General features: G+C 35.8%; 1 protein-coding gene across 1 annotated transcript; it reads right to left on the bottom strand.

Moving 5' to 3' along the window:
- Positions 1-772: 772 nt before the first annotated feature.
- LOC136217731 (exocyst complex component SEC15B) lies at positions 773-3,509 on the bottom strand. Its single transcript, XM_066004371.1, has one exon. The coding sequence runs from the start codon at positions 3,413-3,415 to the stop codon at positions 992-994; it is 2,424 nt and encodes an 807-aa protein (XP_065860443.1). The 5' UTR covers positions 3,416-3,509; the 3' UTR covers positions 773-991.
- Between the last annotated feature and the right edge of the window lie 14,265 nt (positions 3,510-17,774).

The following is a 17,774-nucleotide window of genomic DNA, read 5'->3' as shown; positions in this document are numbered from 1 at the left end:
TATAATATGTTTGCTGAAAACTTCAACAAATAATGCAGTTGATAAGAGCCTAACGAGGTAGTATATGTAATAAAAGTAAAGCATGTGACTGAAGAACCCTCATCATAACTTAAGTCTGGATTCTCCCATTATCATCTATGATCATCCATGTCCAAATCATAAGAATTTTTGCCTCTTCCCTATCGAGTCATTAGTTTTCAGGTACCCTAAGATTCACTTAAATCTGTTTCTATGCTTGCACATGAAAAGAATATGTCTTGCCTAATTGCATTCCAAATACGAACATGCATATCCATTTGTTTCTATTTTTTCGATTTGTCTACAGAAACCATGTCTCTAAATAGCCTAATCCTTTCAAATTCTAACAACAAAATTGATGTCAATCTCACCCTGTTTGTTTTATAATATATAATATATATAATCAACAACTAGCATTCTGCAGAACTTCTTATGACCAAAACAATCTAATGCTCCACATATGAATTTGATGCCTTCGGAAAGCAAGAATCGGGAATAATAATTACCTTACTGAAGTGCTGAACAAGAATCTGATCCTGACTGTTTAAGCTGAGAGAAACTACAATCAAAACCCGGTGAAGTAATCGAAATAGCAAGAGGATGCAAAAATACAAGCAATCTGGATAGATGTCACTAAACAAACTAAATTTAGGCATCACGAGAGCAAGCAGTGGGTCTCGCTGCCATAGGCAGTACACAATAAGCTTTCTAGGGGAGTTTGGAGTTGGATTTCATTCAGATCTATCCCTGGAGATGAAGAACACGCTAATATATAATGAAAAGAATCAAATACAACAATATGATGTGTATGAATAACAAATACAAGAATATCAATTTCTGTATCTATTGACATAATCAGAACAAAAATAATGGCAACAAACAAGAAAGGCGACAAGTAACACAGATAAGAAAACGTTCCATAGCTATACTTAAGAGAAGAAAAAAAAGATTATAGATACAGCTCTCAACTGAATTAGCTCACATCCTTGAGTCTTTTTATCAATGTATCCAGAGATTTCTTTTTTGGATTCTGCCTCGTTCCTCTGCTTCCAAATGTTCCAAATAGTCTATCTGCAGGATCCTTTAACTTCTCTGATATGGTCACTACCTTCCTATAATCCAATGCATTGTAGCTCCTCTCTCTAATTACAGGGTTTAAGAAATTCTCAGGGTGATTGCTCAAAAGCAAGTTAGTCAATTGCCTTACTTCAGCAAGTGCTTCTCTCAACTGATTTGTGTCTCCCTCAGAGAACAGGGAAGATTGATAATCGGCAAAAGATTCCAGCAGTCTGATATCTATGTCAATCGCCATAACAGCATTTACATTGAACCTCTTAACAGTGTCTCCAAATAAAACTCCAACAATTGTCTCAGAAATGTGAGTAAGAACATCCTGTATAACCCTTCTAAGAACATGAGCGGGCAATATCTGTTGAGCAGTAGAAACTAGAGTTTCCAAATATATTATAACCTCATTCACATATTCATTACCACTCTGAATGGTCTCATCAGCCATCCAGTTCACGTTCTCAATCAATGTCATGAAACCATCAACCTTCTGTTTAAGCAACCCAGAAAGCATCTCTTCTGCTGCATCACGAGCTTTGTTTAGTGGAAACTGCCTCCTACCTCTCTCTGCCATTCTCAAGGGAATGCCAGAAAGCTGTGCAGCATGGCGAAAAAAGAAATCACAAGCCCGTTCCATTACAGCCATATTTGCTGCAACTTGCATGGCTTGGGAAACACCATGGACGGACGTTGTTATAAGCTTCAACAAAGCTTCATCCAAAACTTCAGCTAAAAGTCTGTCCAAATATTTCTTAACAACATCAAAGAAATCAAGCTGCCCACCATGTGACATAAAACTCACAGAATCTTCAATAAAGGATCGGACAATTCGACAACAATCAGGTACTGTGGATGAAAATGGTGCAATAAAAGGAAATGCTGGTACGATATCTGATGTCTGGAGCTGAAATGAAAGCACATTCATCGAATATTCATACTCTTTCTTCATTAACATCTGCTCAAACTTATCAGCAGAAAGTGCCTCTTGAATCTGCTTACGACAATCAGACAAGAGTAACTCATGGTACTTATCCCTATGCTTGCTCAAAACGTCTAATAAGGCATCTACAGGGTACCCATATCTACGCAAAGTCACTCCAAGCAAGCTCACATAGTCCTTTATCAACAAAAGATGATTCGCAGTTTGCATCCTAGAAAATTGATCTTCTAATACTGAACACATCTTACTAACAGCAGTCTCCCACAAATTCTCAACGTCCATTCTCGAAATCAGACTCCCCCCAGTCCTCAAAATCCTATCTTCTACTATGAAAAACCCAGCAATTTGCGCAAAAAAAGTTTGATGAGATTCAAGAAACGGAGTCATGGATGATACCTGGAAATCCGAAGTCAATTGAAGCTTCCTATTCTCAAAATAATACTGCTTAAACCGATCTTCAAGCCCTAAAGTCTGGTGTACATGATAAGCCCTATACAGCGGAGTTAAATCAAACCCTAACAATCCGCTAACACCATTACTATATCCATCGTTACTATCATCCCCGTTCCCACCACTAAGTTCATCGTCATCATCTTCCTCTTGCAAAGCATACACGCAATCTCGCAAACTGAGACGGCTTTGTTCTTCGGCTTGCCTCTGCTTCATTCTCAGGTCCTCTTCTCGCTGCCTAGCCGCCGAGGCTTGACCAATTGCCAACTGGCCCAAATTCCGACTCACCACGCGGATCTCCACAAGCCAATCACCGAACTCCTTATTCACCTTCCTCTCTATATGCGATCGAATCTGCGGGATCCTCTTCTCCAACATCCTCTTCATAGTAGAACATGGAATTTTATCCAAGAAATCGTTCTCGATCGTGTCTAGACACTTCAAAGTCATGTAGAAATTACCACTGGATAAATGATGGTTGGCTCTAGAACAAAGCTCCATGAGCTTTACACAGGACACAATCAAAGAGAGCGCTAAGTTGACGTTCTGCGAAACGGTTTGGGACTCGATGTAGGAGTCGAGGGAGGTTAAGAGAGGTAAACCAACCGACTGAAGCTTGGAATTGGAGTCAGAAAGCGCAGATTTCAATAAATCTACGTCGGAGAGTAAAGATCGAAGGTCATCAACGGCGAGGATGAAGTCTTGATAGTGAGCTTTGCAGACTTCTTCAATTTCTGACTCTTTGGAGCGAGCGAAGCGGCGGAGACTGTGGAGGAGAGTCTCAGGCTTGCCAGAAGTGAAGGCCTTGCGGATGAACGGACCAAGGTCCTCGCCGTTGCAGATGGCGGCGGAGAGGAGGAGCTGCTCTTGTTTCTCAACGGAGTTGTCAGCATCTCCGTTTGCCGGAGCCACTTTCCGGCGGGGCTTTGTGGAGTGCATTTTGTTAACGGTTATCGGTTTGAAGGATTTGAGATGCGATAGTAGGAAATGGATTGAATTGAGGAGCAGTTATTTGGACAAAGAAGAAGATGGGTTTGACTAATTTGACATATGCCTGATTGGAAGGTTAATCCAGTAATTTAACTGTAGGGACCCGTAAAAAAACGATGGTGTGCGGACTAATGAAATGCAATCCCATTTAGAGCAACTTTAAATTCTTCTAAATATTAATAAAAAAAAATCCAAAGAGTTAAAATAAGAAATATAAATGCACATTAAGGAAATGTAGAGTTAAAATAAGAAATATAAATGCAAATTGAGGAAATATAAATGCACATTACGGAGGTCGGTTTTCGTGTGAAGTCGACGGTGATGGTAGGCTATGAAGGTGCGGGAGTGGTAAGCTAAATCTGTTGTTATGTCCACGCGAGGCTGCTCAAATCAGTAGTATGGTGGTTCTGACTCGGCAGATAAGGGATATGCAGATTTGGCACTTTACACAGTCCATAATTTATTCCAACAAATCCGGGTACAAAGCTTTGACTAGTGGATGGGATCTTCCACCGAAGGTAAAGTATTTTCTATGGAATATTGGCTCATAGTCTCCCTGCTCGATATCGACTAGCTACTCGAAGAGTCCATATTCTTATCCACTGCCCATTCTGCCAGGTGGATGTTGAATATGATTTCCATTGATTTGTGAATTGTATTTTTGCCCAGGAGTGTTGGCTCATAAATCAGGTGGATGCTGCAATGTTCGACATGGAACATTTTAGTGCCTCCCTGCTGCACCTGCTTGCCACGGCAGATATTGATTTATGTCTTATCATTGTTGTCACGTTATGGTCAATTTGGTCCCAATGCCACACGCTGATTTGGAGTTCGTCTTTTCTGCAACCGGGTCCGGTGGGGCGGCGATCGGGCTTTCGTCTTGTGGCAGAGTGGCGACATTACCGACACGGGATTGGTTCAGCTGTTGCGGGTCTTATCAGAAGCACTCGGCCGCCCCAGTGATGGGTTAAATGCAATGTTAAGGAGTGGTCTTTCGATAGGAACAGCAGTGTGGCTCTAGGGCAGTTCTATGTAGCTTAGACAACTCTTTCATGGCCATGCACATTGAGTGCCATCAATCCGTTGTGGAGGTTCGATTGATTGAAGCAATCGTCACACGGGATGCAATTGAATGGGCTTTAAATTTGAACTGCACAAACGTCATTTTTGAGAGCGATGTGAAGGTAGTTGTGGATAGCATTCATTCGAATATAGTGGACTTGTCCAAGTACGGTAACGTTATACAGGATGTTAAGCATTATTTAACCAATAAATGTGATTTTTTTGTTTCTTTCTCTCCCCGCTTAGCGAACGGGGCTGCTCATGCTGTTGCACGTCATGCTCATTCCAATGCTAACATTTTTTCTTCTTTTATTGCTCCTAGTTGGTTAGAAGAGGCTATATGTACTGATTTAGCATCGCCTATTTAATTCATACGTTTATTTATTAAAAAAAGGAAATGTAGTGTTATATTCCAAATGGTTACTATAGTTATATTTAGGGACATTTATAACCTAAATAAATTTATTCATAATACTTCCCTAAAATCTAATGGGACAAAACCATTCATTAAGGGAAACTGAGTACACCCCTTATTTACAATATTACTAAAATCTTTGAGATGATATATTTTAATATCATATACCGACTCTTTAAAAGTTATAGAAGATACTGTCTTTGTCAACAAATCTATCAGATTATCACTTGATTGAATTTGGTGAATATCATTTTTTGAAGACCATGAATAAACAACTTTTTGTTTGTGAAATATGTTTTATTTTGTCTCCTTTAACGTAACATTCCTTTAAGTGAGCAGTGCAAGTTGCATTATCTCTATATATTATTATCGGTGGTTTTTTTATCTGATGATCTACTACATGGTTCTTGTATACGTTTGGTTAATGATCTTAATCAAACACATTCTCGACTTGCTTTATGAATAGTTATTAACTTATCATGATTTAAAGAAGTATCTGTAATAGTTTGATTCGTAGAACATCAATATACAATCGTACTTCCATATGTGAATAAATAACATGTTTGTGCTCGAGCTTTATGTGGATCAGATAAATAATATGCATCTACATAACCAACTAATTTATGTTTAGATTCATATGCATAAAATGAATCCAAATTAATGGTTCCTTGAAAGATATCGTAATATATGTTTAATTCTATTTCAATGACTCCATGAAATTGACAGAAAAAACAATATCAGGCCTCGTATTGTTAGCAAGATACATCAGTGCACCTATTGCACTCAGATATGGTACTTCGGAACCAAGAATCACTATATCTTTTCGAGGTCGGAAATGCTCTTTATTTCCATTAAGTGATCAAACAACCATTATACTACTTAATGGATGTGTTTTGTCCATGTAAAAGTTTCTAAAGATAGTTTCTGTGTAAGTCGATTGGTGAACAAAATTTTTCTTTTCCAGATGATCAATTTGTAAACTAGGACAAAATTTTGTCCTTCCAAGATCTTTCAACTTCAATTCCCTTTTTCAAATAATCTATTGCTTTTGAAATCTCTTCAAGAGTTTCAATAATATTCAAATCATCCACATAAATAAAATTGACAGAAAATTTAGATCTCGAACTCTTTAAGAAATCACATCGACAAATTTGATCATTCTTATAATCTTCTTTTAGCAAATATTCACTAAGCCGGTTATACCACAGGCGTCCTAATTGTTTTAGTCCATATAAAGACCTTTGTAACTTTATTTGAATAAAGTTATTGTTTTTCACATTTTTCTCGTTATTTGAATCATTCAGGGATTTTCATATAAATATCACTATCAACTGAGTCATATAGATAAGCTGTAACTACATCCATTAGGTGCATGTTCAATCTTTCTTGTACTGGCAAACTAATGAGATATCGAAAGTTATTGCATCCACAATAAAAGAACATGCCTCCTCATAATCAATCTCAAGTCTTTGGGAAAAATCTTGTTCAAGAAGTCTTGCTTTATATCTCATAACTTTATTTTTTTCTCCTCTCTTTTTTTAACAAATATCCATTTGTATCCTACGAGTTTAACACCTTTTAGTGTTCGGAATACTAGACCTCATATTTGTTGAGAGAATTCAATTCTTATTGGATTGCATCATTACATTTTTCCAATCATCTTTATTTTGACATTCTTGAACAAATTGTGGTTCATGGTCCATAATTTCATCCATAGTATCCATTGCCACATTATATGAAAAAATATGGTCCATGTCTATTTCATTTATATTGCATCCTTTTCCAGAACTAACATAATATATTAAAATCTTTTTATTTTTTACAACTTTAGGTGTTTGCATTTCTTCAAGCTTGTTTATGCCAGTATATTCTCAATAGAATTGTTCTTATCATTGACTATTTTTCTTTTTCCAACATTTTTATTGTAATGTCCGTAAAATGATTCATGTAGATATTAATTACATGCATGCATCATAATGTTTCATTAATTTTGATATAAAAAAAATAATAATTTAATTCAAAAAGATATAGATAATTATATTATTTATTTATTTTTAAAAAAATATAACTTCATATATATTAAATATGTATTTATAGTAGTGGTTTAAAATTTTGAAAGGTTACTTAAGGATTTAATTATTATATTAGTAAATGTATTTATAGTACAATGGTTTAAGAATTTGAAAGGTTGCTTTAAAATGTAATTGTCATTAGTAGTAAAAGTTCGAATTCTAAAATTACCTTGAACCTTGTTAATCTCTCTCTATGTAGATATAAAGAAGGGCAAATTACAAATCTAGCCCAACTAAAGGGGTCCATTTATATATCTAACTCACTTTGCTTCCATCTCACCAAATTAGACACTTTCATGCATCCATTTTGGACAAAATTATCCTTAGTTCTATTCGATCGATCCATCTGCTCCTGCTCCCGCTTCTTCTTCTTCCGCTTCGTCCGCTTCTTCTTCTTCAACTTCTTATTCGGTTCATTTTCTTCAATTTCTAATACCAATTGTTAGCGATTTTTGAGATTATTGAAGTATTATGTTCAATTTTCTGTAGAAATGGTATGTTTTACCTTATATGCCTGTTTTTCTCGCTGATCTTGCCTCTTTTTTCATCAGTATCATTTCAATATCCTATATTTTCCTCCATTTTTATCGCATTTGTGATGAAATTTGTCGCATTTCGTCACAAATGCGACAACTCTTGTCGTATTTGTGACAAATTCCTCACAAATGCGACATCGCAGCAGTTCAATTGTTAGATTTTTTTTCTTTCTCATTTTTTGACCTTTCCATCCTAATCCTCTTTCACAGACACTAATTCTTCAAAGGTTGAACGAAACATAATCTCTTTTCTCTATAAACCACCGTCTTTTCGTCGGTTTGGGATGGGGAAGAAGACATTGAGAATCCGAGGAAGAATGCGAATTGAAATAAGGGTATTCTTGTCCAAAGTGGATGAAAGTGCCTAATTTGGTGAGATGAAAGTAAAGTGGGTCAAATATGTTAATGGACCCCTTCAAATGGGTTAGATTAGTAATTAGTCCTATAAAGAATAGAAAAAAAATCTATCAAACTCTCACTTGAGCTGATACTTAGGACTTAGTTCTCCAAGCAATTTAAATCTTATTAAAATAAGAATCCTTAGGACTCAACAATCAATCAAAGGATAGACTAATCGAGTTAACCGATTAGTTAGAATTAAAATTAACAGCTAAAGTGAGTAATCAATTAAATATATAGTGTGTTTAATTGTATGTTTATTGATATATTGACTTGTTGAATTAATTATTTATTAATTTGATCTTTGTGTTTGACATGTATATTTGATACATTAATGATGATATTGGTTTGAATAGATTTGAGATGTATTGAAGATAATAAAGATATGAGATTTGAGTAATATATACATGGTATGTGTAATATTGGATTTTTACCCCTTTGATCTATATATTGAATTATCTTGTTACCCATCGGATTAAGATAACAAGTAATTAAGAGTGGTAGAAGATATCAAAATAATTTTCTGAAATAAGATTTAATAATTTCAGTAAAAAGAAAGAAATGAGATTAATAATAATTTCATTATTGTAGTCATCAAGCAAATAAAAGTGGTTGCTCAACTAAACAAGTCCATAGGATAAAATATTATTGTCAGCATAATTGGTGAAGTTTTGGGTGATGAACATGCTTTAGCAATTCCAACCAATAAACAATAAAGTAATGTAAGTCCCAACATTCTGCCAACTTGAATTGATTCATATCTGATGAGCACTACAAATTTTAGACAAAAAGAAAGATTTGAAAGTGAATGATTAAATGAATATTTATGTTGTAAATAATAGTTTTAAATTCTAGACAAAAATTGTTACCATATATATATATATATAGGTGAGATCCAGCGTGACATTGGCTTAAGTTGTGACAAGGAGCTTATTGTGTGACATAACAAAACTACGTAGTTTTGATGATAATTAAAAAGGGCAAGGTGGCAAATTGGTAAATAAAATGAAAGAGATGATAGAGAAAATTGTTTTATTTCTTTTCTTTAAAATACATTTTCCCGACATCTTTAACATCGTTTTTCGAAAATTTTTATACTATTAGACTCGTCTAAATTAGACGGTCATTTTAAGATCCCTGAAGCTCAAGTAAAAAAAATTCCGGTAAACAGAATCCGGATGGGCGTTTTCCGGCGAGAAAACAAGTGCCCATAAAATTCTCAAAAAATTTCAAAAAATGTAAAATATTATTCTAAAAAACTTTAATTCTTGGGTCGAAACAGGATTTCTTACGGTTTAGTCCCAATAAAACTTTTTCTTTAATTTTATCCATTTTACATGCTTCAACAATTTGTTGGGACTATACCGTAAGAAATCCCGCTTCGACCCAAAAATTAAAGTTTCTTAGAATAATGTTTTACATTTTTTGGAATTTTTTAAGAATTTTCTGAGCACTTTGTTTCTCGCCAGAAAACGCCCACCCGGATTCCGTTCACCGGAATTTTTTTTACTTGAGCTTCAGGGATCTTAAAATGACCGTCTAATTTAGACGAGTCTAATAGTATAAAAAATTTTGAAAAATAAGGTTAGAAATGTCGGGAAAATTTATTTTAAAGGAAAGAAATAAAACATTTTTTTATTGGAACAATACAAGTATTATGTTGGAACAAATGGTACACTGATTTGGAACAATGTAAGTAGGACAAAAAACGTGCCCAGAAAATTATCAAAAAATTTAAAAACATGTAAAACATCATTTTAAGAAACTTTAATTCTTGGCTCAAAGCGAAATTCATTACAGTTTTGACCCGATATATTGTTTAAGCATGTAAAATGGATAAAATTAAGGAATAAGTTTTATTGGGACTAAACCGTAAGAAATCCCGATTCAACCCAAGAATTAAAGTTTCTTAGAATAATGTTTTACATTTTTTGGAATTTTTTTAGAATTTTCTAGGCACTTTTTTTCTTGCCAGAAAACGTCTACTCGGATTCCGTTCACCGGAATTTTTTTTACTTGAGCTTCAGGGATCTTAAAATGACTGTCTAATTTAGATGAGTCTAATAGTATAAAATTTTTCGAAAAACGAGATTAGAAATGTCAGAAAAATGTATTTTAATGAAAAGAAATAAAACAATTTTCTGTTGGAACAATATAAGTATTATGTTGGAATAAATGGTACATTGATTTGGAACAACGTAAGTAGGACAAAAAACGTGTCCAGAAAATTATCAAAAAAATATCAAAACATGTAAAACATTATTTTAAGAAACTTTAATTCTTGGCTCAAAGCGAGATTCCTTACAGTTTTTACCCAACAAATTGTTGAAGCATGTAAAATGGATAAAATTAAGGAAAAAGTTTTATTGGGACTAAACCGTAAGAAATCTCGCTTTGACCCAAGAATTAAAGTTTCTTAGAATAATGTTTTACATTTTCTGGAATTTTTTGAGAATTTTCTGGATACTTTTTTACTTGCCGGAAAACGCCCACCCGGATTCCGTTCACCGGAATTTTTTTTACTTGAGCTTCATGGATCTTAAAATGACCGTTTAATTAAGACGAGTCCAACGGTATAAAATTGATAACAACCCAAATTATTCTTGAATAAGGAATAAGGGAAAATTAATAGAAATAATGGCAAACCATTATTCCTTCTAAAAGAGATATTTATGCATAATTAATATGGAATTAATGACAATTATTGCAGGATTAATGCAGGGATGGATATGCAAATAATGGAGAAAAGAAAGGAGTTTCTAGCATTATGCCATACCACGTGGACCATGGCGAGATACGCCCGATGAGAGCGAGTAGTGGAGACCCGCCATAGCTCTCAAGGAAAGCGTACATACGCCTTGACGGATCTAAGAATACCAAAAGGCGCCTCTATTACCATCCATGAATGGGAATAAATACAATTAAATGGCAATTAATAGCCATTAAAGGGGAATAAAGGCTTGACTGTTCGAATACCTCAACTCTGAGGGTTTCAATGATAAATGCTAGGATTAATTGAGAGAATTGATAGCAATCAAAGATGAGTAATGACACGACTCTTCACTTGCTTCCCCATTAATGCTGAAGGTTACAGAAACCTATATAAATACCCCAGCTTCCTATGATCAAAGGTACACTTACTGATTCTCTACTTTTGTGCTTACAGTTTATTCTCAGAAATATTACTGACTTTGGCATCGGAGTGTCCCGGCCGATCCCAACGGCGCCTCACAGGGAAGTGCTCCGATCAAGGATTTTTCCCAAGTTATCAATTGGTGCGGTGAGCGTGGATCTCTAGCAAACAGGAGATCACAAAATCTTGATTGTATAGAGTTTCACAAAGAACAAAACAATGGAATCAACGGAATAGAAATCTCAATCTCAAACCTTGGCTCAATCAGTACAAACAAATCTATCCAAAGATAGGCTTCTCTACAGATTGGTGGGAAGAGTTTTCTACATGAAATCTGGAATTTTATGATAAATAAGATAAGTTTCTTCTCCTTTCTTGTTCCATTTTAATTAAAGAAATTTGAGATTCTCCACCCTTATAAAGTGCTATGAATATCATATATGTTATTATGATAAATCTAATAAATTGCGAAAGATAAAGTCATAGACACAAATCTTTCATTTAAATCTTGCATGCTTACTATGCCCTCATATTTTTATGCATGACAAGTATAATATGTCATTAAAGTTGAATTAGTACAAGATGCATGTATAAGATCCGTAATCTTGGAATTTTATAAAAAATCCATCCATTCAAGGTGATTTTATCACTTAATATTAAGATTTCATAAAAAGCTCGTGTAATTATAGATGATTTAGGTCTGATCAGTCTTTTGGATGAACATGCATATAAGTATTAGAAGAAATTACAAAAAATCATATTTGGTTTTTCTTGTACAATTCACCATCTATGTATGGCTTTTCTCATATATAGTACTTTTAATATCAGAAATTCTTATTTTTTAATATTGTTTTGTCAAACAGTTATTTCATCCATTTGTTTACAAGGATGTGTTTATTCATAATAAAAACTGTTTATCTGACATTGTTAGAATTTCTTTTAGCGACGTAAGAGACTTGAATATATTGAATCTATTTATGATTATCCTGTAATTGTCCCTAAATATTAAGGCCATTATGGGATGATGAATTACCAAATTGGATAAACAAAACTTTCATGTCCTGAGCTAACTACAAAATAGTGCAAGTGTCAGTTTCGGATCAGAACATTAATTTATGCAAAGTTCTTAGGATATACATGAGAATTCCTTAAAGATTATTTGGATAATTGTATATGAAGGTAGGTGAGGGTGAATTTTGAGTAATTTTCCTTACACCCGAATTGGAGGAGAATCATGGTACACGTATTTTTCTTCCAAAATTACACTTTGTATTTTATTTTATTTATACAAATGAAAGGATATAAGATTAATTTTATATGTAACTATATTATTAAATCATCACTTACCTTACTTTAATTACACCTCATTCAAATGAGGCCTCAATGATCTCTGAATGTCATTAATGCATGGATGCACAATATTAAGTGATGTTTAAAATATAGAATGTCATAACTTTTATGATGTTTAAAATAAATATGCTATCTTGGATATTAATGCGCATTGAAATACAAAAGGACATTGTTCTTAAACCATTCTCATTATGGTTATTTATTAAGAATTCATTATGATATTTATGTGCAGTAGTAATCTGTATGGTTATGACCGTCATATGTGGTATTATTAACACAAGCATGAATAAAATTCTATTATGAATTTGTTTGACATATAATATTTACTCGGTTTTATCCTTTGACTAAGTTCATTCTAGAGTCAAGGACCAACGTGAAGGAATTATTTAGTTGATTCCAAGATGAACTAAAAATTCCATAAAGAGACATTGCATCATATATGATATTTGCCAACAAGGCTAATGCAAACAGTCTTTTGCTATGAAGTATGTTCCATGGATCAAGCCATTGATCCCCAAGGTAAGTGAATATAACTTTTATGCCTTACCACAATCTTTTAAATGGACAGGGTATGCCCCACTTCTGGAGTTCTTTCAGTACTAACCCACAAGTACAAGGGAATTGCTAATACTGCAACCAGTGCCAAACACTGGCATGAAAAATAAAGCTCAATCCAGAGAAGTGTATATTCGGAGTCACTTCAGAAAAATTCATTGACTACATCATTAGCCAAAGAGGATTTAGAGCAAATCCAGATAAAGTAAAAGCCCTACGAGGTAAATGGCGAAAAGAGCGCCTAAATAAAAGCCCTACAAGGAGAAAGGTGAAAAGAGCGCCTAAATGAAAGCCCCATAATGGGTGAGAAAGATCCAGAGGTTGAACAGGCGGATCATCGTACTAGAAAGATTGTCAACAAGCATATCAAGGTATAAAACAATTCCTAGCAGAACCACCCTTGATGAGCAGACCAATCTGAAGGGGAGACCTACATTTGTATCAATCTATCATGGATAAAGCTATGTGCACCGTGGTTATTCAAGAAGAAGAAGGTCAACAGTTCGCCATCTATTATATTAGCAAAATGTTGAAGGATGCGGAGACAAGATATTCGAAGCTAGATAAAATGGCTTTGGCGGTTGTGACAACATCCATCCGCGTTAAACTATAGTTCCAAGCATAACTTCAACATGATCTAGATCAAGATCAAGAGCCAGCACCACCACGATTCAACATTGAACACACGGATGATGAGATTGAAAGGCGAGTGCATGCCACTCTAGATAGACAAGAGAACAATGCAGAAAGATACGCCATCCAGTTAACAGGAATTCGCCATTCACAGCACGAATCTTGAGGTACGAGGCGGACAGAATGTTTAAAGCTTCCAACTTGCCACAATATAAAGGAGAAGAGTCAATATAAATGGGACATTACATATCCTGAACCCAAAGGAGGGGAGCATGTAACCGTTGGAAGAAACGCCAAAGCGTACTACAAGTTCCGTAGAAGAAATGGCCACCACACTGAAGCTTGCTGGGAGCTAGCAAACTAGATAGATTCGTCCAGAATAACAAATAACAAGACGACAAGCAGAAGACAAAGCCCAGAAAGAAATTCAAAAGTGTCATTAATGTCATAGCAGATGGACCAGTGTATCAGCCACTTGTGAAAAAAGCAAAAATAAAAATATCCGCCCTGGATAAAACATCTCTCAATTGCCCCTTTTGCAGAAACAGGTCTAGTAACCCCTCCACATGCAGATGCTCTAGTTATTACTATGGTGGTGCAAGGTTGGGAAATGAAGCGATTAATGGTGGATACGTGCAGTTCTTGCAATGTCATCACCAGAGGTGCATTCGCCAAACTAAAGGTTGATCCGATCCAAATAGAAACAACCATTGTTGACATCATGGGAGTGACAGGTCACACTATCCAGACCAAGGGCCAGGTAACTTTAGAATGCAAGCTGGCAGATGATGATCAAGCGTGGGTTGGTGATCTGGAGTTCTCTATTATGAATGGACAATTAGCTTATAACATCATTCTTGGGCGACCGTTCATCTCAGAGGTTGCAGCCCTAATTTCCACCCGTTGTCTGGCAATGTACATTCCCACCAGCAAAGGAGGAGTAATGATTAGCGGGAACCAAAAGGTGGCTCAAGAGACCTACTCGGCGTCACTATCGATCCACCCACAATCCAAAGATGATGAAGGTGAGGAAGATGAACTTGTCACTACAGCTTTGGGCGACACGGAAATGTTCCTTATTGCTGATGGAAAGCGGGTGCGGATCGCCAAAGGATTAAAACCTGAGATCAAGGAGGATGTTACGAAAGTTCTCATTGAGTCTGAAAGCGTGTTTGCATGGGAGAATGAGATCCTCACAGGAGTAAGCCCAGATGTGATTACTCATAAGTTAAACATCATTGAGGATGCGATTCCAGTTGCTCAGAAAAGACGGAACCATGGGCCTAAAAATCAGTATTTTTACGTATTCTTATATGTGCATTAAACTGTTATAGTATCCTATATTTTATAATTTATTCTTTCTCTCCATATTTCTTATATTCATTTTCCTAGTTTTGTTCTATATCTTTCCAAATTCTATAGAAGAAGAAATAGCAAAGCTGAACAGGCGGATGTAATCAAAGAGGTGATATACGCCCAATGGCTGGCGAATGAAAAGTTCCACAGGCGGATCAATTACCTTAAAAATAGGACAATTGATCCCCACCAAGGGCGGGTCCCCTTTCCACAAAGATAAGAAACACAGACCCTCAAGAGCTTTCAAATGAGCTCAACTCTCTCCTCAAAGACAGGAAAAATATTGGTCACCATCAAAAGCGGGTTAAAATTATCTCAAACATGAGAAAATTACACCCTAAACTTTCTCCTCAAAGAAAGGAGAACAATAATCTCAGCGGCGGATCGATCTACCTCAAAGATAAGAAGCGATTGATCGCCGTCAGGGACGGGTTAAAAATTTCTCAGACGTGAGATCTTTACACCCTCAAGTATTCTTCTCAAAAGGAGAGTATTAAGACCCGCTGGCAGATCGATTTACCTCAAAGATAGGAAACAATCGATCACCTGGGGCAGCTTAACTTCCTCACCAGGAATAAAAGCTTCTAGCCTTCAAAAAGGCTCATACTCCGAGGTATGGCTGGCCACCTACCTTGAACAAACAAAACAAATCCTAAACCAGATTCTAGAAAATTACTTGCTAAAAGATATAATGCATAAGTAAAAATAGTTCTGGAAAGAAAAGGGTTCATCCAAACAATGAAGCCTCGTCTTCATCCAATTAATGAAGCCTCGTCTTCATCAAAGCAATGAAGCCTCGTCTTCATCAAAACAATGAAACCTCGTCTTCATCCAATTAATGAAGCCTCGTCTTCATCAAAACAATGAAGCCTCGTCTTCATCCAATTAATGAAGCCTCGCCTTCATCCAAATCAATGAAGCCTCGTCTTCATCCAAATCAATGAAGCCTCGTCTTCATCAAAATAATGAAGCCTCGTCTTCATCAAAACAATGAAGCCTTGTCTTCATCCAATTAATGAAGCCTCGTCTTCATCAAAGCAATGAAGCCTCGTCTTCATCAAAACAATGAAGCCTCGTCTTCATCCAATTAATGAAGCCTCGTCTTCATCAAAACAATGAAGCTTCGTCTTCATCCAAATCAATGAAGCCTCGTCTTCATCCAAGCAATGAAGCCTCATCTTCTTCCAATTAATGAAGCCTCGTCTTCATCAAAAGCAATGAAGTCTTGCCTTCACAAATGCAAAGTAAAAACACTTTGGAAAATGAGTAAAGGCTAAAAAGGCAAGTTCCTAGAGTGTCAAAAACCCCCACAAAATGCGCAAAAGTCCCTAAATGGCTGATCATTCTTACTGATCCCTAAGGGCGGGTCATTCTCCTCAATATGGTAGAACTGAAGAAAAGTAGTCCCTAAAGGCGAATCATAATCCTATGCGGTAGGAACAAATGGTCCCATAAAGGGCGAGTTATTCCTTTCTAAAGGAAATATAACTCTCAAGAAGCCCCTAGAGGCTAACAATGGATATAGCTGACCACCTATCCACGAAGAAGAAAAAACATATAAAAGCGCATCATATCCATATATGATCCCATCTAGGGCGGGTCCACTTTCCTCCAAGATAGAAAAATAAAACACCCTTTAGACAGCCCTGAAGAGCTTTTTATACCGTTAGGGGGGCTTCTGATAACAACCCAAATTGTATTCTTGAATAACGAATAAGGGAAAATTAATAGAAATAATGGCAAACCATTATTCCTTCTAAAAGAGATATTTATGCATGATTAATATGGAATTATTGACAATTATTGCAGGATTAATGCAGGGGTGGATATGCAAATAATGGAGAAAAGGAAGGAGTTTCTAGCATTATGCCATACCACGTGGACCATGGCGAGATACGCCCGATGAGAGCGAGTAGTGGAGACCCGCCATAGCTCTCAAGGAAAGCGTACATACGCCTTGACGGATCTAAGAATATCAAAAGGCGCCTCTATTACAATCCATGAATGGGAATAAATACAATTAAATGGCAATTAATAGCCATTAAAGGGGAATAAAGGCTTGACTGTTCGAATACCTCAACTCTGAGGGTTTCAATGATAAATGCTGGGATTAATGGAGAATTGATAGCAATCAAAGATGAGTAATGACACGACTCTTCACCTGCTTCCCCATTAATGCTGAAGGTTACAGAAACTTATATAAATACCTCAGCTTCCTAGGATCAAAGGTACACTTACTGATTCTCTACTTTTGTGCTTACAGTTTATTCTCAGAAATATTACTGACTTTGGCATCGGAGTGTCCCCGGCCGATCCCAACGGCGCCTCACAGGGAAGTGCTCCGATCAAGGATTTTTCCCAAGTTATCAATTTTTTTTTGAAAAACGAGGTTGGAAAAGTTGGGAAAATGCATTTTAAAGAAAAAAATAAAACAATTTTCTCTTTCCTTTTATTTATAAATTTGTCACCTCCTTTTGGTTAATTATAAAATTGGTCCTTGTCACACAATAAGACTTGTCACACCATAAGAAATGTGTCACACCTGATCTCATCTATATATATATATATATATTGGTTAACTTTTTAATTTTTTTTAATATTTCAATCATTTCTATATATATTTTGTAAACGGAGTGGCATTTTCATCGATTAAGGAATCCATCTATCATGGACAGACCCCTAAAAAGACCCCATCAGATGGACATGGGTCAATTCTATCCTTGATAGTCTGGGTTAGGACGAAGTCGGGAATACTTATCCTCGACCGCGGGATCCCGATTTCCTATTTTCCCATGGA

Source organism: Euphorbia lathyris, chromosome 2 (assembly GCF_963576675.1).
Source record: "Euphorbia lathyris chromosome 2, ddEupLath1.1, whole genome shotgun sequence".
Lineage (NCBI taxonomy): Eukaryota > Viridiplantae > Streptophyta > Magnoliopsida > Malpighiales > Euphorbiaceae > Euphorbia > Euphorbia lathyris.
This window is presented reverse-complemented; position numbering and strand designations above follow the sequence as displayed.